The sequence below is a fragment of the Natator depressus genome, chromosome 22, assembly GCF_965152275.1.
Source record: "Natator depressus isolate rNatDep1 chromosome 22, rNatDep2.hap1, whole genome shotgun sequence".
In the NCBI taxonomy this organism is placed as follows: Eukaryota; Metazoa; Chordata; order Testudines; family Cheloniidae; genus Natator; species Natator depressus.
The window spans coordinates 10,568,417-10,596,381 of record NC_134255.1 but is presented as its reverse complement, the minus strand read 5'-3'; the positions used below and the strand labels follow the sequence as shown (position 1 = coordinate 10,596,381).

At 43.0% G+C, this 27,965-nt stretch overlaps 1 protein-coding gene across 1 annotated transcript; it reads left to right on the top strand.

Moving 5' to 3' along the window:
- Positions 1 to 72: 72 nt before the first annotated feature.
- Positions 73 to 27,453, top strand: ATP12A (ATPase H+/K+ transporting non-gastric alpha2 subunit). Its single transcript, XM_074936929.1, has 23 exons — positions 73 to 341; positions 2,595 to 2,744; positions 6,632 to 6,691; positions 7,381 to 7,584; positions 8,614 to 8,727; positions 9,731 to 9,865; positions 10,447 to 10,564; positions 11,366 to 11,634; positions 13,273 to 13,471; positions 14,118 to 14,227; positions 15,029 to 15,163; positions 15,937 to 16,129; positions 16,782 to 16,957; positions 18,283 to 18,419; positions 18,959 to 19,109; positions 21,055 to 21,223; positions 22,251 to 22,405; positions 23,203 to 23,326; positions 23,770 to 23,915; positions 24,888 to 25,021; positions 25,905 to 26,006; positions 26,649 to 26,740; positions 26,962 to 27,453. Exons 1-23 carry the CDS (start codon positions 333 to 335, stop codon positions 26,988 to 26,990), a joined length of 3,111 nt encoding a protein of 1,036 aa, XP_074793030.1. The 5' UTR covers positions 73 to 332; the 3' UTR covers positions 26,991 to 27,453.
- Positions 27,454 to 27,965: the final 512 nt, after the last annotated feature.

Here is a 27,965-nt window from a genome sequence, read left to right as displayed (position 1 = left end):
ACCTGAAAGAGGAGGGGAGGAGTGGCAGAGCAAGTGCTTATTTATAAAGGGACATAAACAGCACCCTCTCCCCACAGGCTTTGGAAGGCAAACCTGTCCTGCCTGAAGGATGCCTAAGTGTGGGGAGGATTCCAGCTAACATTGGCTTTCTAGTTGGGAAGAGGCTACAACCCCTGCAAGCTCTTGCACAGCCACAAACGATCCTGAGCTACTTGCATCCTGTGTGTTCACACCACTTTTCCTTTTCATCCAAGCACCTTACCTCGGTATATATCATCCTGCCTGGGAGATCCGTTGCTCCACTAGAGCAGGGAAGGAATAAGCTCACAAAAATGGGAAAGGTGAGTGAGCATTCACTGAAACAGCTATATAAACATCTGGTTTCTTCTGCTAAGCTCTAAGAAATAGAATTTATTTGATAAATTAAAAATGTATGTATGTATGAAATGGTTTGCTGTATACATGCCTGCTAAGGCAGGAGAAAAATAGGTCAGAAATGCAGGTTATTGTGTTTCATAATGATGGGAGATCCAAAGAGGTTTCTGTCTTTCACTCTGTCTTTGTGAGCAGTTCTAATGCTAAGTGTTTTAAACCCAAAAGATCAGAGAGATCAAATAGATAGGGGAAATACTGTTGAGAATGTCTCCTTTGCAAATGGATGAAGGATCAAGCCAATATGAAAAGATCTGAGAATTCAGGGTTAAAAGGAGGAACCCCAAAACCTCTCTGGGAACTAAAAGGAGATCTTGCATAGGAGGACAGAACAATTCATTAGCTTTTACTTATCTCCATGAATCTTCTCTCCTATGTCTGCTAAAGTTACTATAGTCCATAGAGTTGTTTCCTGGTTTCCTCTCTTCACGGAGACTTGAAAATCTGAGCAGATTTTTGGTGGGATGGGGAAAGGAAGGTGGAGAAGGATGAGAGTGAAAAAGGTAACTCCGATAGATAACCCCAGCTTGTGTATCTTTGGAAAAGCAGCAGAGAGAACTCCTCATAACAGAAAGCCTTTATCTGGGATGTCTATGATCAAACAAACTGAAATGCCCTAGAAGTGGTTGTTCTGGGAATTCAACTCTTAAAATATCCATGGGGGAAACTTCTTCCCCACTGCCTCCTCCCACCTGCCCCCTTCCCCACCCCCCATGCACCTCCAAAAACAAAACTGGTCAAAATTGCAGCATTCCTCACACTCAAGTGCACCTAGGGGTTGAAATGTGGTTATTTTGGGTAGTAGTTAGTTCAGAAACATAGGAATTAATATTTTCTGATGTGCTTATCAGATGATATACACACCCATTATTTCAGCTGTTTGGCTTTGTATTTTTTTTTTTTTATTAAAATGTTCGGTTTTAAACAAATCTGCTTCTGTCAGTGTGGAAGTCCAAACATGGAAAAGTGTCCTGCAGAAGTTTGCATATATGTATTAGATCCCCATTGTATACAAACATAGCCAAGTAGAACAAGCCACTACCTGAAGTTCAGCCAATAAGTATGATTCAGTCTGAAACTCAAAAGATTAATCCCAAAGGAATCCAGTGAGAATGGGGTCAGCCAATAACTCTTCCAAGGAATGGCATGCAGTTTACAGAATAATTATGATCTGGAATTATGATTATAGAAACTGGTGAATTAACAACACAGGAAGCCTGCCCTTAAGTCTGGGCTATTAGCTTATAGTGAGGAGGCAGCAGAAGAAAATAGCTTATCAATAAATCTAATGCAGTTGAATAGGATTGGCAGCTTCTCTACTCTGGGGGTTGCTATTTAACTACTGAATAGACCCTGCAGAGAACTGGCAAAAACTGGGCTAACAGTTCACCAGCTCCGGATCTGTTCTGTGCTCTGTGCACAAGGAAGCAGAGATCTCCCAGGATTCTGTGAACAAGAGGATCACTCTAACTAGTGAGTGCAGTTTTTGCCTCAGGGTATCACTATATGACTGAGAGGCCAATTAGACAGTGCTGCTAAATGGCATGATTTTGTCATGAGTGTGACAATATTAGGGGTTTTTTTTTAAAGTACAAGCTCCTGGAGTCAGGTGAATATGAAATCTTAGCTTCTATTTGGGAAAAAAAAAAGTTAAACATGAAATCACAAATCCTAAATATGCCAACAGCAGAAGTTAAATAAAAAAGATCCCACATTTTATTATTTTTTAAATTTCATGATTTTTAAGGCAATCTAATGACTTATTTGGGACCTGACTCATGATTTTTGAGTGAGTTGCATTGGCAATGGATCTTGGGCAATATTTTTACTCTAAGGGCCAGATCCTCAAACTCACCTAAATTGCCATATCTTTACTGAAGTCCATGGATCTATGACAATTTGCACCAGCTGACGATCTGGCTGTAGCTGGCACAGTGTACGTTAATGCTATAGAAATTTCAGGTACAGGACAGCACCAGGAACTATCAGGTTCCCAGGAGGAAGAGACTGCAGCCACCTCTAAAATAGGGAAAACTTAGAGGTCCTGACTAGGCACAGTACTTCCCTGACTCCCGTTGACTACAGTACCTTATGATCACATGGCAACATGAAGCATAATAAGACCAGTTAGACCTAACTTGCCTTCTCATTTCTGATTCTAGAAAAGGTCTGACATTTACTCAGTCGAGATCCATGGCGCACGGGAACTGGAGAAAACAGACAAGGAAGATGAAGAGGAAAAGTACAAAGACCTGAAAGGCAACAAGAAAAAAAGCAAGAAGACAGAAGACCTTAAGAAAGAACTGGACTTGGTGAGTGTCCTTTGGGGGGGTGCGGGGTGGGGTGCCTAATCTTGCTCCTGTTGATGATGCAGGATCAAACTGACCTGTATAAACAGAATGATTCTTGAAGAAATTAGCTGGTGTAGGAACAGTATCTCCTTTATTCCCAGCACTTCTCAACAGGTCTGCATTTTCCTAGGTGAAGTGGTTATAGCAGGATTTCACCATCACCTCTTTGGGTAAGGTTCCATTGGCACAGAGCAGACTGACAGAAAGATAGAAAGCCAGAAGCCAGACCTCTCAGTTCAGAAGCTGGTAATAGGTCTTAAAAATGTGTACCAGATTGAAGTGCAACTTTTTCAGGCTGAAAGATTGCAGAGTGGATTAGTTGCTAGAGCTCTGGGCTAGGACTCAGGAGAACTGAGTTCTATTCCTAGCTCTGACAGTGGCTTACTGGGTGACTTGGGGCAAGTTATTTCCCCCTTTCTTTGCCTCAGTTTCCCCACCTGTAAAATGGGAATAAGGATACTGACTTCCTTTATAAAGTGATCTGAAATCTACTGGTGCAAAGTATGAGATAAGAGCTAGGCATTATTACAGAACCTTCAAAGGGCAGTGAATTCCCACAAACGTGTTTCCAAGGATTCCACTAATAGCAGTATTTCCGTGGTGCTTTTAATCTTTCAAAGGTCTTTACAAACACCAAGTAATTGATTCTCAATATCCACCCCACCCCCACCCCCCAGTGAAGTGAAGGAGTGTTATTTTCATTATTTTTATTTTACTGGTGGAGAAACTGAGGCACAGAGAAGTTAATTGACTCAGCCAAAGCGACAGAGAGTCAGTGTGGCAGAGCTGAGATGAGAACTTGAGAGTTCTTGGCTTCTAAGATTGAGTTCAGAATACTACACTATGGGTAAAATTATCAAAAGTTCTGAAGTGATTTATGAACCTAAGTTCCATTTTCAAAAGTGAATTAGGTACCAAACCTCAACAGGATTTAGGCTCTCTGGTGCCTATGTCACTTTGAAAGTGGGACTTGTGCACTTCTGAAAATTTTATCCCATGTCTCTCTCCAAAACCAAAATGAAGTCCACAAAATTCCTGTCGGATTATGTTTCTACCATGCCTAGCACAATGGGCCTCTGATCCATGACCTAGGTGCTTCAGTTCTATTGTAATACGATTAAATAACAATTACACCCCAATAAACTAGATTTCCAACAGGATAAGATGGAAACATTAATAATCTCACTAACTGTCATATTTTAACACCTCTGATGTAAGTTCTGCCTTTTATAGTCCTGAAAAGGAAGAAAGTATAGTTAAAGGATTTGTGGGGGTGCCATCTGACTCATTGGGGTCCTTGGCCACATAAACCTCACTGTGACTCGGTTCCCCCATATGTAAAATGGCTATATGCCTACTTCATGGGGGTATTGTGAGGCCCAATTAAAGTCTGCAAGCTCTGAAGGTGCTATTTATGGAAAATAAAGAATTATCACCACATGGAATTGAAAAAAAAAAAAGCCATCCTCTCTCCTTCCCCCAATATTCCATATTTAACCCTAGCAACCCATGGATTCATACAGAAGGGTCAAACGTGTGAGGTGCCAACTTTGTTGCGAGCCATGTATCTGAGCAGTGCGCTTGTAGCGATCAGTGTACTTCCTGGGCACAGGGGTCAGGGCTGACTGAACATACATGCAGAAGATATCTATGCAATGTTTTGTTCCTGCAGAATGACAGTCAGTTTGTTCTAGTTTTCCAACACATTAACTTCGCAGCCCCTCCTACTCTTTTTAAATTATGCTGTTATGAGGGGAACTGGGGGAAAACTGCTGTCATGTTAATGGATTGTCTGACCTGTTTGCTAACCCTGAGAACATCCCTTTATAGTAAGCATTTAAAACTCCAATACTGTTTCCTGAATGGTATCTGTTTGATCTCTGTACTTCCTCCTTCCTTCAATCCAGTTCCCATCTCTGCAGCTACACCCTACATTTAATCAAGTGCATTAAACCCATGGGATGTCATTGCAGGGGAAAAGTTCTCAAGTCTCCCCCTACAACCACCATTTTCTACCAATGGTAATAACCTGCTGCTTCTGGCGAGAAGACTGCACTGCATGACTGCATACAAGACATGTTACTGCTACAGTTCAGACCCCATTCCTATCAGATAAGGGCAACAATTTTTAGGACACACAGACACTGTAGCACGTCTTAATTCAGCATGTTGACTACAGTGCTTAGTGTTTTGAGGCCTACAGTATCAGCGGATTTTACGATTAGTTATCTTATCTAAACGAAGCAGAGTTATTCATCACAACCTGCATCACACAGGATACGTCTACACCGTAATCGGAGGTGTAACTGTAGAATGCGCAGACACACCTGAGCTAGCTTCGATTGAACTAGCCTGGTATAACAGTAGCACTGAAACTGCATGAGCACAAGCTAGCCGCTTGGGAACACCTCCAGAGCACTAGGCGGGGTTATATGGAGTGCTGTCCAGAGGCTTCCTCAGACCGAAGTCCACCCAACCAGACCCAAGCCTGAGATGGTCAAGTCGTTTTCTGCCCTGACCCTAAATCTTCCCCCCAAACCTGAGTCAGCGCTGCCACCACTTACTGACCATGGGGTTGGCATAGCAGTGGCCACATGTGCCGGCGGCTGCATGCCCCACTTCTGCCCCCTGCTGCTCTGTGCGCGTGTTGCAGAACAAGAGGCACTGGAACTCCTCGGCGTGCACAGCACAGCGAAGTGGCGGTGGCCAGCAGGAGCGGGGCACGTAGCCCTTGCTGTGCCAACCCTACAGGCAGGAGGAGGAGAGCTGACCTGAGACCGAGAAGGTCAGGTTGTTTTCTGAACTGACCCGAGCCTCACACTTGGAGTCAGGTCCTGTCAGGTTGCAGGGCTCTGCTGCAGTCACACCTCAGATTGCCATGTAGACATACCCTGCGGTGTGTGGAGGAGGCTGGGTGGAGAGGGAGTTACAGAAGTGCCAGAAAAATGTGGACACCATTTCCCAATGCTAATTTGCACTCCACTAGCTTTTAAAACCTGACAAGCTCAAAGCACTTTACAAAAAGACCAGTTAAGACACACAATATCCCTGTGCGGTTGATATTTCTTGTGACATCCGTTTCTCATTTGGATAGATGGAGAGGTGATGAGACTTGTAAAAGGTCACACCATGAGTAAATGGCAGAGCTGGGATTAGAACCCAGAAGTCCTAGCTCTTCGGCTACAGCTGCTCAGAAAAAATTGAAATTTTGATAAAAAACTGTTTGTGGGAGGGGAAGGGGGGTTTGAGAAAAAACATTCCCTGACCATCTCTACTCTCAGTGTCTCATGCTAAGCCAAAAGATTGCCCTGTGTCTATTTTTGTATATAGATGGCTTCCCAACACTGTTGTGTCTGATGTTTCAAGTTTTTCAAAATAGAAATTATGCTTTCGTGTCTAAGAAGATGGATGACTTGCAACCATGAAAGAAGAAAAGGAGTACTTGTGGCACCTTAGTGAGCTGTAGCTCACGAAAGCTTATGTTCAAATAAATTTGTTAGTCTCTAAGGTGCCACAAGTACTCCTTTTATTTTTGCGGATACAGATTAATACGGCTGCTACTCTGAAACCAACCATGAAAGAGGAATTTCCCACTCCATCTTCCAAGTATGCAGCCCTGCATAATTAGTTGCGTGTGTTACGGGAGTGGCTCTTGCTTTTCTTTGCAGGATTAAACATTTACCACCACTCTTTGAGGCATACTACCATATACTGGCAGCTGGACCAGTCACCAAGAACCCAGGGCAATTCTAGTGCTCCTCAACCCCAGACATACTGAATTTTTCAGACCCACTTTCAACTTTAAGACAGTCTGCTCACTTCTTTTGTTTCTTTCTTTTGGCCTTCAGGATGACCACAAGCTCAGCAAAGAAGAGCTGGAGGAAAAGTACACTACAAACATCAGCAAGGTGAGTGAGTAAGATATGAGCAAGGAACAGTATGAATCAAATATCCTTAGTTCATATGTGGCCTGATCCAAAGCCTACTGAGCTCAGTGGAAAAGCATTGATATCAGCTGGCTTTGTAAGAGCCCCACCGTCATTATTAAAACAAAACATTTTATAGGCAGGATGTAGTAACTCGCAATAGATACTGAAAACAGAGATCAGCCCAGATAGAGTGATTCAGATCTGGATTTTGATATGAATATCTCTGAAGTTTGAAGAAATTTCTGAGTATTTTAAAATCAACACTATTGGAAAGCTTGAACCCAATGTTTGGACCTGATCTAAACTTTCCCAGAGTCTGAGGGAGTTTGGACCCGGTATTCAGAATCAGATAGGTCTCAATCTAAACAGATGGCATCAGTAAAACAATACAGAATCATAGAAATGTTGTGCTGAAAGGGACTTCAGGAGGTGATTAGTGGAAGTCCATGGGACTTGACTTCCTATTGACCCCCATGGGGGATCCACATGCACATCTTGGCATTAACAATACTTAGGTATGAAAGCACCTTGAAAATATAAGGTCATAGACTATGGATAATCAAACCCCTATGTCCCAGGGGAAAAAGAGAGAAAAGCAAAGTTTCAGGTTTTGAATATGAAGTCTGTATTGTCCGACTCAATGTTTACAATGTTTTTTGCATTCGCAGGGTCTCACTAGTGCAAGAGCAGCAGAGATTCTGGCCCGAGATGGTCCCAACGCTCTTACTCCTCCTAAATCCACTCCTGAAATCATTAAGTTCCTCAAGCAGATGGTGGGAGGGTTCTCGATCCTCTTATGGGTGGGGGCTTTGCTCTGCTGGATTGCCTTCGGGATTCAGGTTGCTCAAGGTGTTGCTTCAGCATTTGACAATGTAAGTACTGTGCCAGCTATCTGGTCAACATCTCTTTATAGTCTGGTAGGGCTTTTTAGAGAGCTGGGGTCTCCAATCCTCCTACTTCAGTACTGAATCATTCCAATAAATGACAGATTTATTGGTATACTCTGTCTGCTCTCTCTTTATCTATCTTAGGCTTTTGTACTGCCACCCATCACCATAGTATCTAAGCACTTTCAAGTGTAACAGTGAAGTCCCTAATGGACTTTATGGAGTCTGACTCTTCTCCTCTTTTGGGGTAAAAACTCTCCTTGGAGCATGTTCTCTTTGTCTGGTTCTGGTTGGTGGGTTGGTTGCAGTTCTTGTTTTATTTTGGAGATTAGGCTAGATGGGGTTTTGAAGACACAAAACAGACACAGCTTAAATGTGGTGGGGGTTTGTTCATTTTTATGGTGGCCTCTGCATCTTCTGGTTTGGGGTAAAATTTCAAAAGCACCTAAAGGATTTAGAAGCCTAAGTTCCATTTTCAAAAGTCACGTAGGTGCTTTCAGTATTCTTTGTCGGATGAAGAAATAATAAAGTATCATAAGGCTATTCAGTTACTATTCCCAATCCAATGGTTTCCAGGAATTACTGGAATTCTCCTGAAAGCACTTATTCCTGTGAGCTCTGGAGCCTGACTTCTAAACCCAAAAGATTCAAAAGTTTGGATGAGCATCCAGTCTTCACCTAGTAGTGAAGTAGAAGGCTGTAGTTCACCTCCGGCCTTCTAATCGTGTGTTTCCACGCTGACCCCCAAACAGCTGGCTTGGCCTCCATTCAGATGAGATTCTTATGAAAACTTTTAAAATCCTAGTTTGTCATTTGAAGAGCCATTTTGGTCCTTACTGCTTATTAACATGCATGAGCAGACAATAGAATTCCAAATTTTCTCTTAACCAGTTAAACTAGTTCCACCTCTGGCTGAAGAGTTTATTTTATCAAATTGTGTAATTATGATTTGTACCAGGAACAACAGTAAATGTTGTTTTTAAACTAACTGGAATCATTTCTCTTATTGGTCAGCTGTACTTGGGAGTAGTCCTCGCACTGGTTGTCATCCTCACTGGTATCTTCGCTTACTACCAAGAGGCTAAAAGTACCAACATCATGGCCAGCTTCAGTAAAATGATTCCACAGGTGAGTGGCCAACCTTCCTCTTTGTTTCTGAAGAGCAAGGGATCGAAACAGTTGGAGGTTGAAGATACTAAATGTATTAATGGCACAAAACTGGCCTCAATGGCCTGTATTTAGAGTGGGCACCCTCTTTAATAGTGAAGGGAGAATTAAGTTTCCCTTTTCCCTCAATAGTGGCTTTGCTCATGGTATTCCCATAACAGAATTCAGCACCCAGGGCTTTCGGTGGATGAGAAGCAGAATCCAGTCTTAGAATACAAAGAGTTGGGAACTAATTTTTCTCCAAACTCCATCCTTCACCAGAAGGGTCCAGATCAGTCTTGGGCAATTTATCCTCTTTCTTACTCAAACATGAGATCTTTTAGTTTGTTTTACTAGTGTAACCCAAGCTAACGTTAACAATTATCAAGAGTGCCAAGCATATGTGGCATTGTATGAGCATGTATTGCTAACAGGCACCTCTCCCAATGAGCTTGCAGCATAATATGGAGTTACTGCTCTGTCAGGTTGAAAATTGAATTAAAAAAGAATTCACCAAAGAGAGCTGGACAGCAGTATGATTACAGCAAGGGAGACCTCCCATTCCTATTCCCAATTTTGCTGCTCATGGTGCATAATCTTGGGCAAGTGGCAACCTCTGTGCCTGTGTTTACCCATCTGTGAAATGGCGATAGTATTGCCTCCTTTGTAAATCTCTTTGAGATCCTTGAATGAAAGGTGCTATACCAAGTGCTAAGTGTTATCAGCTGACCTTGGTGATCTTTCAGTGGTGACTTACATGGAATTCAGTAGATGATGAGGAAGAAAGGAATTATGCTGATGTATAACGAAGGGGAACCAGTAAGGGTGAAATTCAGCCCCTGAGCAGAGCTCAAAAACGGGGGTAGGTGGTACACAGGCCTTGTATCTGCTCTCTGCACAGGGCTGAATTTCACCCATGGTGAAAGCAGGAGGGACATGGAGGATGTGGGACTGGTTACACTCTTGTTGTTCTCTTGTCCCATAGCAAGCTCTTGTCATCCGAGATGGAGAGAAGAAGGAAGTGTCTGCAGAGCAGCTGGTGGTGGGGGACATGGTGGAGATTAAAGGTGGAGATCGGATCCCAGCTGACATCCGTCTGATCTTTGCTCAGGGATGTAAGGTAAACACCAGCTTTAGGATGTGTAGGGATGAAAAAGGAGATGTGACGTTTATGCCACTTTTTTCAGAGAGGTTGCAAGAAAGGAGAGACCATTTGTACAGAGAGGATAACTCAGCAGCCAATAGAAACCTTGGTTTGACATGTATGCTGTGCCTGTGCAGAAGGTCCACTGTGGCACACAGTGCACATGGGACAGAAAAGCCCATTACTTATAACAAATCCCCACTCCAAGGAGAGTCAAATGCAGCATCTCTGCATCATGATACCCCAGCCAGTCTCCTGCCAATGCTATTTCCCAGGGCAGTAATGGAAGCACTGACCCAGTAAACCTCTCTGCAGCATTGGAGGTAGCTACTTGAGTTATGCTTCCCTCCAAGTCAGTAGGCACTACACTGGTTTGACTTGATCTCCATGATAATAGAGGCATTTGCCCTGTCATACTCTCCTACCAGGAACAAAATTAGAGTCTTCTGATTACCATATCCCTGCCACCTACCACCACAATTGCTTCAGCCCTTCCTTACAGGTGTACGAACGCAAGGGTTGCCAACTACATGAGTGTGTCTTTTGTTGACTGACAGGTGGATAATTCCTCCCTCACGGGGGAATCAGAACCACAAAGCCGTTCCTGCGACTTCACCCATGAAAACCCCTTGGAGACTAAGAACATTGCATTCTATTCTACAACCTGCCTGGAAGGTAACCTGCAGACTGAAGGACGGGGCTGAAGAAGCTGCTTGTGTATAGGCACCACATCATACCTGCTACTAATTAATTCTCAATAGTGCTTTTTGTAGGAATCCCCAGAAAGGTTTAGGACAAAGAAAAACAAATTAGCAATTACAAAAAAGAAACACACCATGCAAACAAAAATAAAACTCAAAGTACTGGGCTGGCCCTAAGTTCTACCTAAGTTCACAGCTGATATGTATTTGTGGCTGTCTGGTCTGGCGCTAGATATAAGCAATAGCTGATCAACTCCTCCTTGCTTTTGGCTTTCCCATCATTATCCTAAGTCATGTAAAGTCAGAGCTGCCCATAAATAAGTGCTTCAGATGCTTGAGGAAGTTGCTCTTATTTTAAGAGGGGGAAAAAAAAAAGTACTTAGTGCCATATATATAAAATTATTTACTACGCTTGTCTAGCACTCTGTACAATGGGTCCCTGATTGTTAACGGAGGCCTTACAGTGCTACTGCAGTACAATTAATGAACAACACTGATGAAAATACACTGCGAGACCCTCCCTTCCCTTATGTAAATAATCCCTCCAGATTTCTGAGATGGATGATATTTCTGTGGTGAAGTACCTGTAAATAAAAGGTTGACAAAGGTCCCTAATATCAGGGCAACATTGCACATGAGACTCGTAGCACAGTGGGGTCTGGGTCTAGGACATGAGCTCCTAGGTGCTACAGCAATATTATATTTCTTTACTAATTGTAATTCTCCTTAGGGAACCAATCCCACACTGTGCTGATAACCTCTCCTTTTCTTCCAGGTACTGCCACTGGCATGGTAATCAACACTGGGGACCACACTATCATCGGGCGCATTGCCTCACTGGCATCTGGAGTTGGGAATGAGAAGACACCCATTGCTATTGAGATTGAGCACTTTGTGCACATTGTGGCAGGAGTGGCTGTTTCTATTGGGGTTCTCTTCTTTATCATTGCCGTGTCCATGAAATACAAGGTTCTGGACTCCATCATCTTTCTTATTGGCATCATTGTGGCCAATGTGCCCGAAGGACTGCTAGCCACAGTTACTGTAAGTCTACATACGCCATAAGCATGCATTATACAGCTTTGCTTCTGCTTGTACCAGAGTTCATGTCAGTGTGTGCATCACAGTACAAGGTGGTCTAGTAACATAGGGCCAAGTCCTAGGTTCCTGCAGTCCTGTTGACAGCAGGGGATCCATGATTCTCATAATCCCTTAGTGGAGCTAGGATTAAAATGGGTGCACTCTTATTGAGAAATGGGCTACGGAAGGAACTGTTTACTTCAATCCATCTGAACTTTGGGGCCTTGGACCTGCCCAGGTTTTGGAAAATCCAGACTCAACTCCCGACCCAATATCACCATGTTCAGCTATCTCTAGTTTTTGTGATCTTCTAGCAGATGCAACAGCTGCTGCAAGATCAAGTATTCACAGGTGACCTCATGTGAACTCATGCCAGCCCTGAGAAGACCTTACAGAGATCTTTTCAGAGCTGGGAATTTCCCAATTCAAGATGGGGAACTCCAGAATTAACAGAGACCTTAATCTCAAAGACTTCAGCACAACAGTCCCATGTACATATGTGTACACATCAACACACCCTTTAATATAGTCTTGGGTACCATTTCTGTCCCCATTACTGACCTGCTACATGACCTTGCGCAAGCCACTTCCCTTCTATTTGCCTCCATTTCCTCATCTGTAAAACTGGGGGTATTACTACTTCATGTGTGTATGAAAGATTCAGTGCAGTAATGGTTATAAGCATTGCAAAAGCCCCAGATAGACGGCACTAAAGAAGTGCAAAGTATTCTGAGTACCATTAGTAATAGTATACTAATCCCTTCCTCGGCATTGAGCTACCTATGCACTTCACGTGGAAAGAACTGCCACTCACACATCGGTGGTCTTAGCCACAACCATACTCAAGATGTGAAACCATTGTCAGTCATCTTTGGTGACAAACAACTATAATAATTATTAGTACTAGGACACCACAGTGATGGTCACCTTAGAAATATGATGACAAAGTTAGTAGTAACGTCAGCTACCATTAGCTTTGCAGTTACGAGCTTCTCCCAAATTCCAGACCTTTTACTTGAAATATGCTCCTAATGGCTGTCATGCTCTCCTCCTATCATCAAGGCAATAGTCTTGTCTAACCACACATGAGCCTGTGTGCCAGATGCGGTATTTGCTAACTAGAGGCCAGATTCTGATCTCAGTTACACCATTATAAATCTGGAGTAGCTTCACTGGCATCAATGAAATTACTCTAGATTTACATGAACATAATGGAGATCAGAATCAGGACCTACAGCTTTAGCAGGACTATGGTTGGTTGAAAAATATCATTTTTTAACAAACAATTTCAGGACTTTTTTCCAAAAAGCTCAGTGAATATTTTCTGGATTTTCAACCAAAAAAACCCCAAAAAACCAAAAATCTTTTGAAAAAAAACTTTTTGGCTAAGTTTTTTGGAAAATAAAACCCATTTTTTCTTCATTTAAAATATAAAAATTTTACTGAATTTTTCAGTTTTTTTCCCTTGAAAAAATGTTTTAGTTGAAATTTCAAACAAGCTCAGATTACCATCCATGGAATGGCATTGTGCATGGCTTTATTACATTGCTCACTGTAATGGTACCTCACTAACAGGGGGCTGAAATTCTCCCATTCCACTAGGTGAGTTTGTCTCTGACAGCCAAACGAATGGCAAAGAAGAATTGCCTAGTAAAGAACTTAGAAGCTGTGGAAACGCTGGGCTCGACCTCCATCATCTGCTCTGACAAGACAGGGACCCTCACACAGAACAGGATGACTGTTGCCCATCTTTGGTTCGACGATCAGATCTACGCGGCTGATACCAGTGAAGAACAAACAAGTAAATATATATGGGAGTTGGAGAAGGGCAACAGGGTGGCTTAGACATGCCACAAGGTGGATGTCAGTCTGGATTTAGCTGTGGCTGATGGTGATGACTTGTAGTTGCATCATCTGGTGGCTCTTTCATGGACTGTCTTCAAACTGGTTGGTGGGACTCAGGACAGGTCCCACTGGACAAGCACCCACATCAGAAAAAGCAATCCAGCTGGTAACAAGAAGTCTCCCCCCCCACACCTTGTTGACCATCTTAGTCGAGATGGCAAGGACTGAATGGAACCTGAACTCCAATCTCACCCCTGGAGATGGTCCTTACTAAATCAGGTTAAGGCACATTGTGTGGGGTGGGGGAAGGGAGCCTGTCCTACAGCTGTTTTCTGGATAAATAGAATTCTTCAGTCTAGGAAGTACCAATTCATCCCCTCTCTTCAGCACTAAACAAACAAAGGGTCTTGACCAAAATAACTCTGGCAGGACTGGTAGGGAGGTAGGGGTGGTGTGCATGGCGGAAGACATGGTTTGAATTTCTATATACCAATATTTGATACGAATGGCTGTTTTCTCCTGCAGCTGCTTTAACATAAGGATTCCACTAGCCAGTATCTAAAAAGCTGCAATGTTTGTTTGGTTTTTTTGCTTCTTTTCAGCCCAGTCCTTTGATCAAAGTTCTCAGTCATGGGCAGCTTTATCAAAGATTGTAACACTCTGCAATCGGGCCGAATTCAAACCAGGACAGGAGAACATTCCAATAATGAAGGTATCCGCTACTTTCTTAGCTCATTTCTTTTCCACTGAAAAGATTGCATGCAAAGTTTGTCTTTGTTTTTAGTGCTGCCTTTCATTTTAAAATTCCCGTCACTTTTGTGTTCTTTGCTTTACCCTTGAAAGGAGTATAAAGTGGGAACAGACAAAAGCAATAATCATTTAAGTCAAAAAACAGCTCAAATATCAAGAATAGTCTTTCCACACTATTAATCTAAACTAATCAGAACATAGCAAGGGTAAGAGCTCTGAGTTATTTCCTGGTAGAGCATTTGTTATGCGCTGTACTCTGATTGGAACAGGGGACTCCAGATTTCTGGGCTCTACTCTTGATTCTGGGACATGCAATGGAACGCACTTGAGAGTTGGGTAAACCGAGGCACTGACATTAAGAGGGTAGAACATTCATTTGCCCCAGAGCAGATTTATAAAGCTTCCAGCAGAGCAGAGAACAGCCACAGATCTTTCACTTCCATGGAATGAAATGCAAATCTCATCTCTTTGCGGTAGCTTTGTCACAACAGCAACCCTAAAGAGTGGCTCAGTATCACTACCCTAAAGACCACAATTAATAAAATCAACAGCAGTACAACCCAAATGCTCCCATGGCATAATTCAAGAGAAGGATGGAAAATATAATCTCTCCTACTGATTGCTTGGTGCTTTGCTGCCAGGGTGACAGCTACATTAGAAAGTACGCTTTCTATCACACACGTGTGTAAAGTTATTTCAGCTCCTTGGATGAAAGTGAAAAAGTATTACTACTAAAAATACATGTTTGCTCTTCTCTGCACAGAGAGTTGTGGTGGGCGATGCCTCAGAAACAGCCCTGCTGAAATTTGCTGAAGTAATCTTGGGTGATGTAATGGGCATTAGAAAACGGAACAGAAAACTGGCCGAAATTCCTTTCAATTCTACTAACAAATTCCAGGTGTGACTTTCTTTTTTGGAAAATGAACTAGTCAATCCATATCTTTGTCCAACCCAGTGTTAGTGCCTGGGACATGGTCACATTAATGGGGAAATTCAATATCCTATACAGTTTAAGCTCAGAAAACCAAAGCCACGTATTTCCATAGAGGCAGCTGCCCTGCTGGGACTTTCATGCAAGGCCATGCCATTAGTTCCAGGGAATTCCGGTTACATTATGAAAGAGGGAATGGAGCTGTAGCCCATGCAGTGTGGCCAAGCTGCTTTGAGCACTGTATGTAGGAACTCATCGTTTCTATAAACAATGTCTCCATATTAAAGATGAAGGTGAATCCAATCTGCATCATTTTATGGAAATACCAGTATTGACAGCCCTCAGGCTCCGAGAAAGTTGACAGTGCTGCCTAAGATTGGGCCAAGTTTGGGCACCTGTATCTTATCATTAAAAGAAGATTAATTATTATTATTACGATCACACAGTGATCTGGTATATGTCATTATACCAAGGTATTTCATTCTATCAAAGACCAGATTTATCACTTCAGAAGAGATAACATACCATTAGTGAGAAAGAGGAGGAGAAATATTTCTTGGCTCCAAGTTAAATGGACTCTTGTGGCCAAATTCTGCTGTCAGACAAGCATGGCCAATCCTCATTGCCATCACAGTGGGGGTTGCATATCTGAGGGCAGAATTTAGCTGTTGGTGAGTTATGGTGGAAACTGAAGGGGACCATACAATGTTTCAATCATTCCATCTTCATGGTGCACACAGCTCTCAATCCATGAGACTGAAGACCCCAATGACAAACGCTTCCTGCTGGTGATGAAAGGAGCCCCAGAGAGGATCCTAGAGAGATGCAGCACTATCATGATCAATGGCGAAGAACAGCCACTGGATAGAGAGAGGGCTGAGGCTTTCCAGACAGCGTACATGGAATTGGGAGGCCTGGGAGAGAGAGTGCTGGGTGAGTTCAAAAGGGAACTGACAATGGATTGCAACAGAGAAGGGAACTGGGAAATTAAAACTGAGTTAAACGCCAGTAGTCCTGGGCAACTGGATGTTATAATAATGGATGCATTAGGTGTGCATGGGATTATTATACATGTGACAATCCTCATTCCAGTCTTGGAATGACAGCTGAAAATGGGTGCAGTCTTAGAGGAAAGAAGAGAAACTACCTGCTCATTCATGGATGAAATGGTAACCCCCCCTCAAAATAAGTAGGGGGTTAACCCACATCAACGCTGCTGTAAACGCTTTCCAACAGGGACCGTGGGACAGTAGCTTGCACTACGGGGGTGGGGGGTCTTGACCTTTAGGCACTACCACCATGCAAATAAAGAATCATGAATGTATCTGGTACATGGAAGAAAGCACTCTTCATTTCTGCTACAGGTACCAGCTACATTGCTTCGAATGCTGGTGCTGTAAAGGAACGTTAATGCAATGGACAAGGATTAAAATTCCACCACAGAGGACATTTCATGGTTGTTTTTTAAAATGCAGTGCTGTAACACAGAGAAGAACAAATAGCCATGCTGTATCAGGTCTCCCTCTCTCTTTTTACCCTTCCCCTCCACCCTGCTCTCACACTACTCTACTGGGTTTCATTCTAGGCTTCTGCCATTTGTACCTGCCCGAGGACGAGTTTCCAGACACCTACCCCTTCGATACAGACTCCATGAACTTCCCCACTTCCAACCTGTGCTTTGTAGGGCTCTTATCCATGATTGATCCCCCTCGCTCCACCGTGCCAGATGCTGTGTCAAAGTGCCGCAGTGCTGGGATCAAGGTAGGGTTTCTGCCAGTCAATAGCACAGCAGTTCTACATAAGGGATTCCTAAAGCACCCATGCTATAGCCTCAAGTTCTTGCTGCATCGTGGTAGCATTTTAGTGTATTCAGATTAAACACATCTCAGGAGATAGTTTAAGTCTTATTATCTTTCACAGCTACTATTAATGTTGGCCTGGGGTATTAACCTGGGAGTAAATTTACACCCACTTAAAGTCTCCTTTACACTGCCAGCGTGGTATGAAGAGGACTTAATGTAAATTGGCCCATTGCAAAGACGGGCTGAAACCACAACCCCAGATGCAAAAGGATTCCAAAATTTGGGGGAGTGCAGAAGTTGATCCAGATCCAACTTTGTAGCTCAGGCCCATTTCTAATACATAAAGGAACCTCTGGAGCTGGAATTATTCACCCTAAACCATGGAAGAGTGACAAAAATCCTTCACAAAGGGGGAGAACTAAATTTAGATCATAAAAGCAGAAAACTTTTCTAGTCTATGCTAAGCAACAGCTTCCCTAGCTGTCTTGCCAGGACATCCTCAAGTATATATTCAGCTCAAGGGGAGTGAATTTCAATTGCATATTAGATAAGGAAAGGGAAATCAGCCTTTGAAGCAACTGGCCTAGGGCAAAATGAAGGCTGTCCCAATACTGGGTAAATTGCTGGCATCCGATGAAGTGAGCTGTAGCTCACGAAAGCTTATGCTCAAATAAATTGGTTAGTCTCTAAGGTGCCACAAGTACTCCTTTTCTTTTTGCTGGCATTCTGAGGCTGCTAGGCTAGCTACCAAGCAGCTTTCTCTCCTAAAAGGTTGAATAGACATGTGTCCCAGTTTTCTATGATACCTTATGTCACAAGGACCTATTTTATGTTGCAATATTAATCAGTGTTTCCAACACACAATGCAAACTCATATAAAGAGCTTCTTTATTCTACAGTATTGGTCCCCATCAACTCAATAGCAATATAAACAGCATTTGGGGTTATTAGTGTACTATATAAAAATAAATACAGGACCTCTGTTTAGGAGAAGGAGTGAGGCAGATCAGAATTAGAGAAGGACCCTGCACGGCCCTGGTTTCCTGAACCAAGCCTTCCCTTTCACTTTCAATTCAACAGTGCCAATGTCACTTGGCTTAGGGACTGGTGCTAACATAGGGTTAGCAGGTTACTAGCAACAATCTGAATGTCTTTGAAAACCTGACTGCATGCTCAGCATGCTAAAGAACCAAAGCCATTTCTTGATGGAGAATAGCCACTTCAGTTCATCTTTCCTTCTGCTACTCCTAAGTGTCTCATTCAATGCACTTGTCCCTTCATTAGGTTATCATGGTCACTGGCGATCATCCAATCACAGCAAAAGCAATTGCCAAGAGCGTAGGCATCATTTCTGCCAACAGCGAGACCGTTGAAGATATTGCCAAGCGCCTCAATGTTCCAGTCGAGCAAGTCAATAAACAGTAAGGGCAGAAAGCAGATATTTGGAAATGAAACCTTTCCTTCTCCCTCCTATGTGTGTATTAACCTGTTTCTACGAAACAGTCACTTTTTGCTCTCCTGCTTCTTGGTACCTTCCTAGCCCCGATATCCATTCAACTATTCATCTCTTCGACCCAGAACCATCTATCTAGTTTATTCTGAAATGTACTGAGGCTGAAGGGAGTTTTGATGATTCAGTGAGAGAAGAATAAGATAACTCATTCTACCTCTTCCAGCCAATACAGCATTGCTTCCTACAGCACATTCTCTGTTCTTTTGAAAGGTCTACTGATGGGGCCTACTGCTACTTTCTTCACTAGAGAATTGCAGTAATACCTTGCATTTCTGTGGTGCCTTTCAAGTAATTCCTGCTGACAAACGACTAAGGCTAGTTAAAATTGACTTGCTTATTGCTGCCACATCCAACCCACTGAATTGAGTACAGTGTTTGAATGAATGTATTGTTTGCATCTAAGCCTTTATGTCTGAGTTTCACTGTGCATTCCTGTGGCTATTACAGGGATGCTAGAGCTGCTGTAATTAACGGAATGGAGCTTAAGGATATGACCACAGAGCAGCTGGACGAGATCTTAATCAATCATTCAGAAATAGTCTTTGCTCGCACCTCACCCCAGCAGAAACTGATTATAGTGGAGGGCTGCCAAAGGCAGGTGAGTGAGAGAAGGCAACAGATAAACATATGTGGCCATAATGGATTTGTACAGTGATGGTATTTGCTCAGATGTCCGCCTCAGCAACAAACAGAAATGATAACCTAGTGGTGTTAGAAACAGGTTGGGGGTGGGGGGGGGGGAGGTGAGTTCCAGTACACCACAGATACTGCTGAGGTTCTTTTCATCCTCAGCCATCTGAATCTACATGCTGTAGTGAACTGGCCACTGTGCCTTTGGCACCCCTGTCCTACACTGGATAGAATCTAAGCTGCTCTACTGCGTGTCAGGAGTCCCATGTTGGTACTGGCTAACTGACACTCTTCTGTGTTAGGGCCTGGTGCTTGAGGGGAAGTAGCAGAGCTGTAGCTACACTTTGGGTGTGAAGTTCTAGTTGTGATGGGCACCACAGTCACAAGGCTGGAATTCCTGGGGCCAAGGATTTATTATTTAGGAGGCCCCCTCCCCAGATGGTTCTATAAACCCAGATGAAAGCAGCATTGTGACCATGCCCTCTTGTCCCTCCCCTTCAGTCTCACTTAGGCCTTCTGTACAGTCGTGTTTAACAATACAGGGCATGCGTCCCAATAAACTGCTTTATAACATGATTTGTCTCGGGCCAGCCCTTGTTAAACTGCCTCTTAAACTGTCTTATGGTTTAGATAGGAGACTAGTGCAGGGCAGGATTTTAAGAGTTTTGTTCCATTCGCCGCAGTTATTATAAAGCTGTCTGGAGTAGAAGCAGCACAGTGGGGAGTATATAGTGCACCATGAAAAAGGAGAGCGGAGCACCATCCAGAACTCCTCCCAGGGACTTCTCACGGCTGTGCAATCCCCTGGCTTCCCCACCGATGCAAGCTGTGACTTACCCCATGGCTCCCCCTCAAATTTGCAAGGAAAGCAGATGCAGCATGACCCACTTTTAATTTTTGTAGCTTTGGCAGAGCTGAGCTTTCCCATCAACATCAGCTCTTTGGGTTTAATCCTGAATTGCTTTCAGGGAAACAATGATATTACTGCTTAATTTCTAGTGTCACCGCATTTTAGATGGCAAGCTCTTAGATGGGTACCTTTGTTCTGTGCTGTGCAGATGCCCACCCTCCAGTAAGATTTGGCTCTCCGAAGGATGAAGAGCAAAAAAAGTCAGTTCCTGTTCTCTGTTTAGTAGCTCGAGCCCATAAAACCCTTCTGTTCACTGTATTATTTCTAACTGGTGTCACTGAGTAAAATCCCTCAAGGGACAAGACGTTTGGTATTTGTCGTAATCAGTTTGCCATATTTTTTCCTTTGATTTTTTCCGATTCTGCTCAGAACACTCCAAGTTCTCCAGAAGCCAAAGCATCTTTGAGAGGATACTTGGTTACATTAGGAAGTTTCATCAGAGAGGCTAGTCCAGAGAACTGGGGCCTTTTCTAGTTCACCAGTTCAAACCAGTTCAGGTTCACAAACTAAAAGTGAGGTTAGCATTTAGTGGCTGTTCAGTAGCCTTCATTAAAGTTGGAGTGGGGGTGGTGTGTGTGTCTCAGCTACTGAGCACATATCTACATCATAAGCCACCCCAAAATTGACATCCTTCATAGACACCTCAGAAGAGAGGCCAAGGAGTGGATGGACCATGGTGACTGAATCCCCCTCCCCCCCCCGCCAAAGAGTGTCCCTGGTTTCTTCAGCGAGGGATGGGATACAGTCACAAGGCACCGTAGAGGAAATATATGTGACCACTGCCTATATTCTACCTGGCTAGATGAAGAATTCGTCTTCAGGCCAGGGCTGCCCATCCAGCACCTTTCACCAGCACACATTCACTTTAAAAGAACATCTCAAGAGCACTGACATTAATTTTAACTTGTATTGAACTCTGCTCCAGAGGCTTTAAAGGTGGAGGCTTTTCCTTGCTGGAGGATGGACTAATTTCCTCAGTCACCTGAATCCTACTGTGTTCCAGGATGCAGTTGTTGCGGTGACTGGAGATGGAGTCAATGACTCCCCAGCTCTGAAAAAGGCAGATATTGGAATTGCTATGGGTATCGCCGGCTCCGACGCAGCTAAAAATGCAGCTGACATGATCTTGCTGGATGATAACTTTGCTTCTATTGTCACAGGAGTGGAGGAAGGTAAAAATAAGACTCGCTACTCTCATCCCTAATGTAAACTGGAAGCAGTCGCATTGGATTTATAGCCAATATCCCCCGTCTTATTATTTTAGAGGCCCACTTGCTTGCACTATTGTTCACTTACATTTGCAGACACCATTACCTGGAATATGCATGAAAACCGGGGGACTGCATGTTCATGTTGGTGCAAATGTAGGTATGCAATCACACATTTGTGCATACCAGAATCTCTATTTTTTAAATAAAGGCATCTCTTAGGGCTAAATGGTCACTTTATTGACCTTAGTAACTACCTACCCAATTCTGCATGCATTGGTGGTGTGTCCCTTAATATCCTATACAATCCAGTCTATATCTATGGACTTAATTTCCTCATTCAAACTTCAAACTCTATGGACCTAGCTGCAATGGGATCAGAAACGGGGTAGCTAACCACTTTAAAGTCGGAGAAAGATGTGAATCATCTCCAACCACAAACATCCTAGGGTTTTATGACCTGCTCACAAAGAGCAAGGCAACGTTACACAGATACTATTTGCTCAGTTCTGCTATGCCTATCAGTTTGAATCTTGAACAAAAGCCCTTCATTTATGTCTGATCCCGTATTGCTTTCAGCCTCAAGTTACTAGTGCTGCAGCAATCTCCTGTACCCTTTCGTTTCTATTATTTGTTCTCCACCCTCTCTTGGCTTGACCCCAGCTATACTACCATCCACTGTGCTTTCTAACTTGGTGCCTGAAGCTTCTAGTAACTTTAAAGCTGATCAGAAAATGGGAAATTCTTTTTTCCCAAGGAAACAAATAATTTTTGTTGAAAATTTTCATTTTCAATACATTTACAATGAGAATTTGGCTTTTTGCCCAAAACAATTTAACTTTTTAAAAATGAAAACCAATTTTTTTTGGAGGAAAGTAGAGATTTATTTCAAATGTTTTAACCTTAACTGCTGAAAAAAAGATGGTGGGAAATTTTCAGCCAGCATTAGGCTTAGTGAGTATTTTAAAATAAGCTTTCTGTTTTTCCTCAGGCCGCTTGATCTTCGATAACCTAAAGAAAACTATTGCCTACACCCTGACCAAGAATATTGCTGAGCTCTGCCCCTTCCTGATCTACATTATTGCCAGCATCCCGCTGCCCATTGGCACAATCACTATCCTGTTCATCGACCTGGGCACAGACATCGTAAGTTGTCTTACCCCAGACATGGTTAAAACCAGCTGGCTGCCCGTGCAATTTCATGTGCATTTTATTGACCATGAGAATGAGTAACTGACTAGGGTTTGAGTGCCAAGGAGGCTCTTGAGCCTCTCTGGGTGTGAAGCAATTAGATTTGATGTACATCTTTGAGGGATCAGTCATCACTCAGGAACTGAGAGCCTAATCACATGCGATAGGTAAGACAGCAAAACAAGCAGAGGCCTAGAGTGAAAGCAACTGGATTTGGAGGAGGGGAAAAACTAAGATGAGGAGGGGAGCAAGGGAGAGCGGAAAGTAAAGGCTTCGCTCATGTGCGTTGATCAAGAGCCCACTCTAGCCAGGCCTTTTGATCAACACATGCAGGCAGTGAACTATCAAGAGAGCACATATATTACCAGTGTCAGATCTTCCTCAAATCATCTGTTTGCTACAGTATAGGGAATGACCACCGGACATACAGATGAGGCATCCGCTATCCTCCCAATAGATTCAAAAGACCCCTCCTCTCCTTCCAGTTTCATCCAACCCTCTGGGGTGGATGAGCAATATGTTAATGGCCCCAAGGCATGTGTTTCAGACCTCACCCAAACCTTTCTATTGTCCTGAACTGCAGACTTCATTGAAAAGAACCTTTTGTCATTTACTCCTTGACATCTGGGGCACTCAATGTTAACATAATCCAGCTAACAGACATTGGAGAAAGAAAAGCCAGATTTTATTGAATCTCCCAGAAGCAGGTAGAGGTTTGACAGTGAGGTTCTGAAAGACAATTTCTCTTGTAGATTCCCTCTGTTGCATTAGCCTATGAGAAAGCTGAAAGTGACATTATGAACAGGAGGCCCCGGCACAAGAAGAAGGACAGGCTGGTGAATGAGCAGCTCGCTGTGTACTCCTATTTGCAGATTGGTATGTTGGGTCATTCATATAAGAGGTGGCTAGGCTGGATGAGGAGAATGAAGTCAGTGAAAGACTTTTGAATTTGGTTCCTGGCCACAGGAAGGAGTGTAGAGTAGTGTTAGAGTGGGGGGAAGGGAGTCAGGACTCCTTAGTTCCATTCCTATGATCTCAACTCATTGTGAGAGCTTGGGTATGCTTATTTAACCTCCCTCTGACTGTGTGTGCACACCTGTTCTGTGGTTACAGAAATGTTGGGAGGCTTAATGAAGAATGCGCTGAGATTCTTGGTTGGAACGCTTCCTATATGGTCCATGCAAAGTACTATGGATCCAGAAAGAGCTAGTTTAACACTGACTCTCAGCAGATTCTTTTCTTTTTTCCCCCTCCCTCCCCGCAAATACATTAAGTCTCACTCCATCCCTTTCTTATTTCCCCCCTCTTCTACTTTGCAGGGATCCTACAGTCGATTGGAGCCTTCCTGGCCTATTTTACTGTGTATGCTGAACAGGGCTGGCTTCCTAACACACTGCTCGGCATACGTGTCAATTGGGAAGATGATTACAATAATGACATAGAGGACAGCTATGGGCAAGAATGGGTAAAGCATCTGTAAAAAATCCTCTTCAGTTAAATCCCTATTTTTTACTGGAAATAGAAGATTCTCTTCCCTCACGGGCGGAGTGGGGAGGGGGTGGGCAGGGGGATGGAGGGAAGCTTAGAAATGTTTGGAGGTAGAGCTGATGGGGAAAGATTTAAATTTCAGTGACTTAGATTCATTTTAACTATGTGCCACTAGATGTGAACTAAAGTTTCCCAGGTTAGATTTCTTGGAGCTGTTCTTTGGCTTTGGTCATTCAACGTCAGAGCCCACTAACTCGACATCTAGAATTCACCTCTTTTTGCTTCTCTCCTAGCCCTGAAACCAAACATCCTCCCCTATTTCTTTCTCAGTATAGGTCTTTGTCAACAGGAGCCTCTCCACCACTCTTGCCTCCCTTTCTAGAGCATGTTTAGATCCTCTCTACTCCCCCAGTACTGCTTCTGCACACCACTACTGTCCAGCTGTGGAGATACTCTCTATAGTACAATACTGACTCTCCCCTTCCCAGCACTGTGATGCAATGTTGCTTAAATTCCATAACCTCTGGCTGACATTAAATGAGTGTTAAGTAGAACCGCAACCTCAAGATTTAATTCCAAAATCCAATACTGAAAATAGGTCCTAACAAACGCTGTTCCCTAGAGGAATTCCTGCTGCCCAAGACCACGATGGTTGAGGGGAGCTCCCATCCTTACACTGTTCCCTACAGCAATCACCATAAGCAGAGGCAGTAGGTGAATTGATTTGAATTCCCCCACCGTCAAGGCTCTCAACATTCTCTACAGCAACAGCGAATGGGAAAGAACAATGGATTCCAAGCTGTTGCACAAGTGCAAAGGTGGAATTATTCCAGACTTATACCGATGTAACTGGGAATCAGTCTCTAGACTATGCAGCCATTCCTATAATGCAAGTACATACACTTCAGTGCCCGACATGTAACAAAGATACTTTTTTATTCCTTTGCAGACTAGATACCAGCGGACATACCTGCAGTGGAGTGGCTACACTGCCTTTTTTGTCAGCATCACAATTCAGCAAGTGGCAGATTTGATCATCAGGAAAACACGGAGGAATTCCCTTTTCCAGCAGGGTCTTCTCAGGTTGGTGCTAAAAGTTCATTAATGTAATGGGGGGGGGGGGGAAGGGTCTTAGCCTGGAGGTCTAACAGTCTTATCCAGCCTCTGTATGTTCCTTGGGTGAAACTAGAGTCAGAAATAACTTCCTCCATTCTTCCTTCTTGTTCCCACCAATTTCCTCTCTCTCCAGCTTTTTTCTATCACCCAAGCTTTTATTTAGCAATGAAAATAGGTATAAGAAAAACAGCTAAATCAAAGTTGTTCGAATACTGACATTTCAAAATTAAAATGTTTTAAAATGGGATTTTTGACATTTTCGCAGTTTCACGCAAATCCCCACCTCCTTTAAAAACAAAGCAGAACTAAAGAGCTAATCAAAATCTAGCAAAATTTCCAAAAAGGAGAAAATGGTAAAGCTTTTTCATTACTTTTCAGCCAGCTCTTGTAGACTTTTGACTTCCAGGAGCTATCAATAGGCCAAACTCTGTCAGGTGCTGAGCACCCTTCAAGCCCAATTGAAGCCAAATGATTGAGGGCATCACACAGTACTGAGGCCATAATATAAAAGCTAAGGAGTACTTGTGGCACCTTAGAGACTAACAAATTTATTTGAGCATAAAAAGGTGACATCTTGTCCATATGACCTTTATGCTCCAGGATGAATGGGCTGTATTCAGTTTTACATTCAAAAGCGAAGACACTGTATCTAGCCAGCATGCCTGTCAGAACCGCTGTCCCTTCTGAAATGCTCATCATGGACTGTAGCACAGAGCCTGCACCTACTTAAGTCGGGCTTCTACTCAGATTTGTACCTTTGGGTTACATGGTGTTAGAATGGTACCAGCTTGTCGTAGACACTAGTGTTATACAGATCACATAACCATCTTCTTTACTGGTTTTCTTGTAGGAATAAAGTAATCTGGGTGGGAATATTCTCCCAGATAGCAATCGCTCTGATTCTCTGTTATGGTCTCGGAAGTGTTACTGCCTTGAACTTCACGCCCCTTCGGTGAGTTCCAATTCTTCTGTGTACATCTGTGTTCTACCTCTTCTTCAAATGTACATATACACATTAAATGGTAGGAAATCTACACTCAGTGGCATGGCTGATTGGAGGGGCATACCAGGTGGAGTAAACTTCTTAGAGAGCAGAATTCAAAGACTAAGTTCTAGGACATAATTACTGAGTTGAGTTGGCTGAAATTTCTCAGTCAAAAAAAACTCGGACACATTTTTCATGATCTTTTTCACAAAAACATGTCCCCTGTTTGGCCAGGGTAGAGAAAACAGTTTATATAGAATAAGAACTTCCCTAGCCCTTATTCTAGAACTCACGCTATTGGGTGAGGTGATAAAATGTTTGCTTGACTACATTTTATTTAAAATGACTTCCCTTTCATATGCCAGTCCTGTTTCTGATGTCCTCTGAGTCCAGGATGTCACGAGAGAGCCTCATTTTGCAACCCCATTTTCGGAGCAAATAAGTTCTCCTCATTTACAGATTCAGAAAGGTCAAAGGGCCCAATTTTTTCTCTAGTGACAACATCAAATCAGCTGTTTGGACAGCAGGCCCGCAGAATTCAGCTGGAGGGACTGCTCCTTTCAAATGATAAGATCTGATTCATGAATCTCCTTTATTTCGCTTTTCCAGGGTTCAGTATTGGTTTGTGGCCATGCCTTATGCCATCTTGATATGGGTCTATGATGAAATCCGGAAGCTTTTCATCAGGCAATACCCAGGAAGTAAGTAGAACCTCACCTCCCCCCCCCCGCCCCCCCCCCCCCCGGGACTAGCATTTCATTCTCAGTCCATTTCTGCCACCACCACCCTTCCCAGCCCCAGCTGTATCATTTTGATAGAGATGATTTTAAATGGATTATCTAAACAATGCCTTACTTAATTTTCTTCTACTGGAAGAAAAAAAATCCTAATTCCTTGATATTTTCCCCTCCTCCTATCATAGGTTGGTGGGACAAGAACATGTATTACTGAAACAGTCTTCATCACTGTGCTCCTTTCTCCCTGCTGGAGAGTTCTTTGATTGTCCCAACCGGCCTCTGCTGCTGAATGGTCCTGTCTGTGCAATATAAAATAACCAGAGGGGTTCCCCTCATCATGAAGAAACAAGGACTTAAGAGGCTGAAAAACCACCTTACACTGTACTGTAAAGCTTAGACTTGGCTGAAAATTTAAATGCTATCTATTCTTTTATAAATACTTTTTTTCCCTGTTTAAAGTGTATAAAGTTAATGGAAAAAACCTCTCATGTATATAGATATTAAGGAAATCACACATTTGTAATTTCAGGCATTGACTTGCACTAGGTTTGTTCAAGCTGTTTTGTTTGCTGTTTTGGTGCAATTGAACTGTGAGCAAGTGCATATGCAGATCTGAGTTATGTCACCAAGGATGACTAGACTGTATAGGCACAATTTGATAATAAAAAGGACTTTTTCCAGAAAGCAGCTCTCTTCATTAATAATCTTCCAAAGGCACAGGTAGAAAATTGCAGTGGTATTGGATGGCTTAGGGGATTGGGAGTAGGTTACAAGGCCCTTCAGTTATTGGGCAGAGTCCAGCACAAGCTTAAGAGTGACTGAAGGCCATTACCATGAGATGGACTATGGAAAATAAATTCAGGCTCCCAGCTCCCACTGAAGCCTATGGAATTGATGGTGCTGGCACCTTGCAGTATTTGCTACACATTTCACAGGATTGGTACCAAAAAGGAGAGCTTTGTGAAATAATTTGGGGCCAGTCCTGCACAGCATGGCACAGGAATTGAATGATTAACATCTTTCTCCTTTACTCTCAACAGTTACAAGAGCTGCAAGTTTCAAATGTCTACTTTGGCTCTGATTAAATTAGGTATAACCTCTGAGTTTGTAAAGGTGTGATGTTAGTTTACGTAACTAACTTGATCTAATAGACACCTAAAACTCTCAGCCAGGCAAAGCAAGTTGCGAT

Bases quoted from the DNA above. Each gene is read 5' to 3' on its own strand.
- ATP12A (XM_074936929.1), top strand. The intron at 2,745-6,631 runs GTGAGTGTCCTT...TTTGGCCTTCAG, and splicing joins TTAAGAAAGAACTGGACTTG to GATGACCACAAGCTCAGCAA. The intron at 23,916-24,887 runs GTAAAGCATCTG...ATTCCTTTGCAG, and splicing joins ACAGCTATGGGCAAGAATGG to ACTAGATACCAGCGGACATA.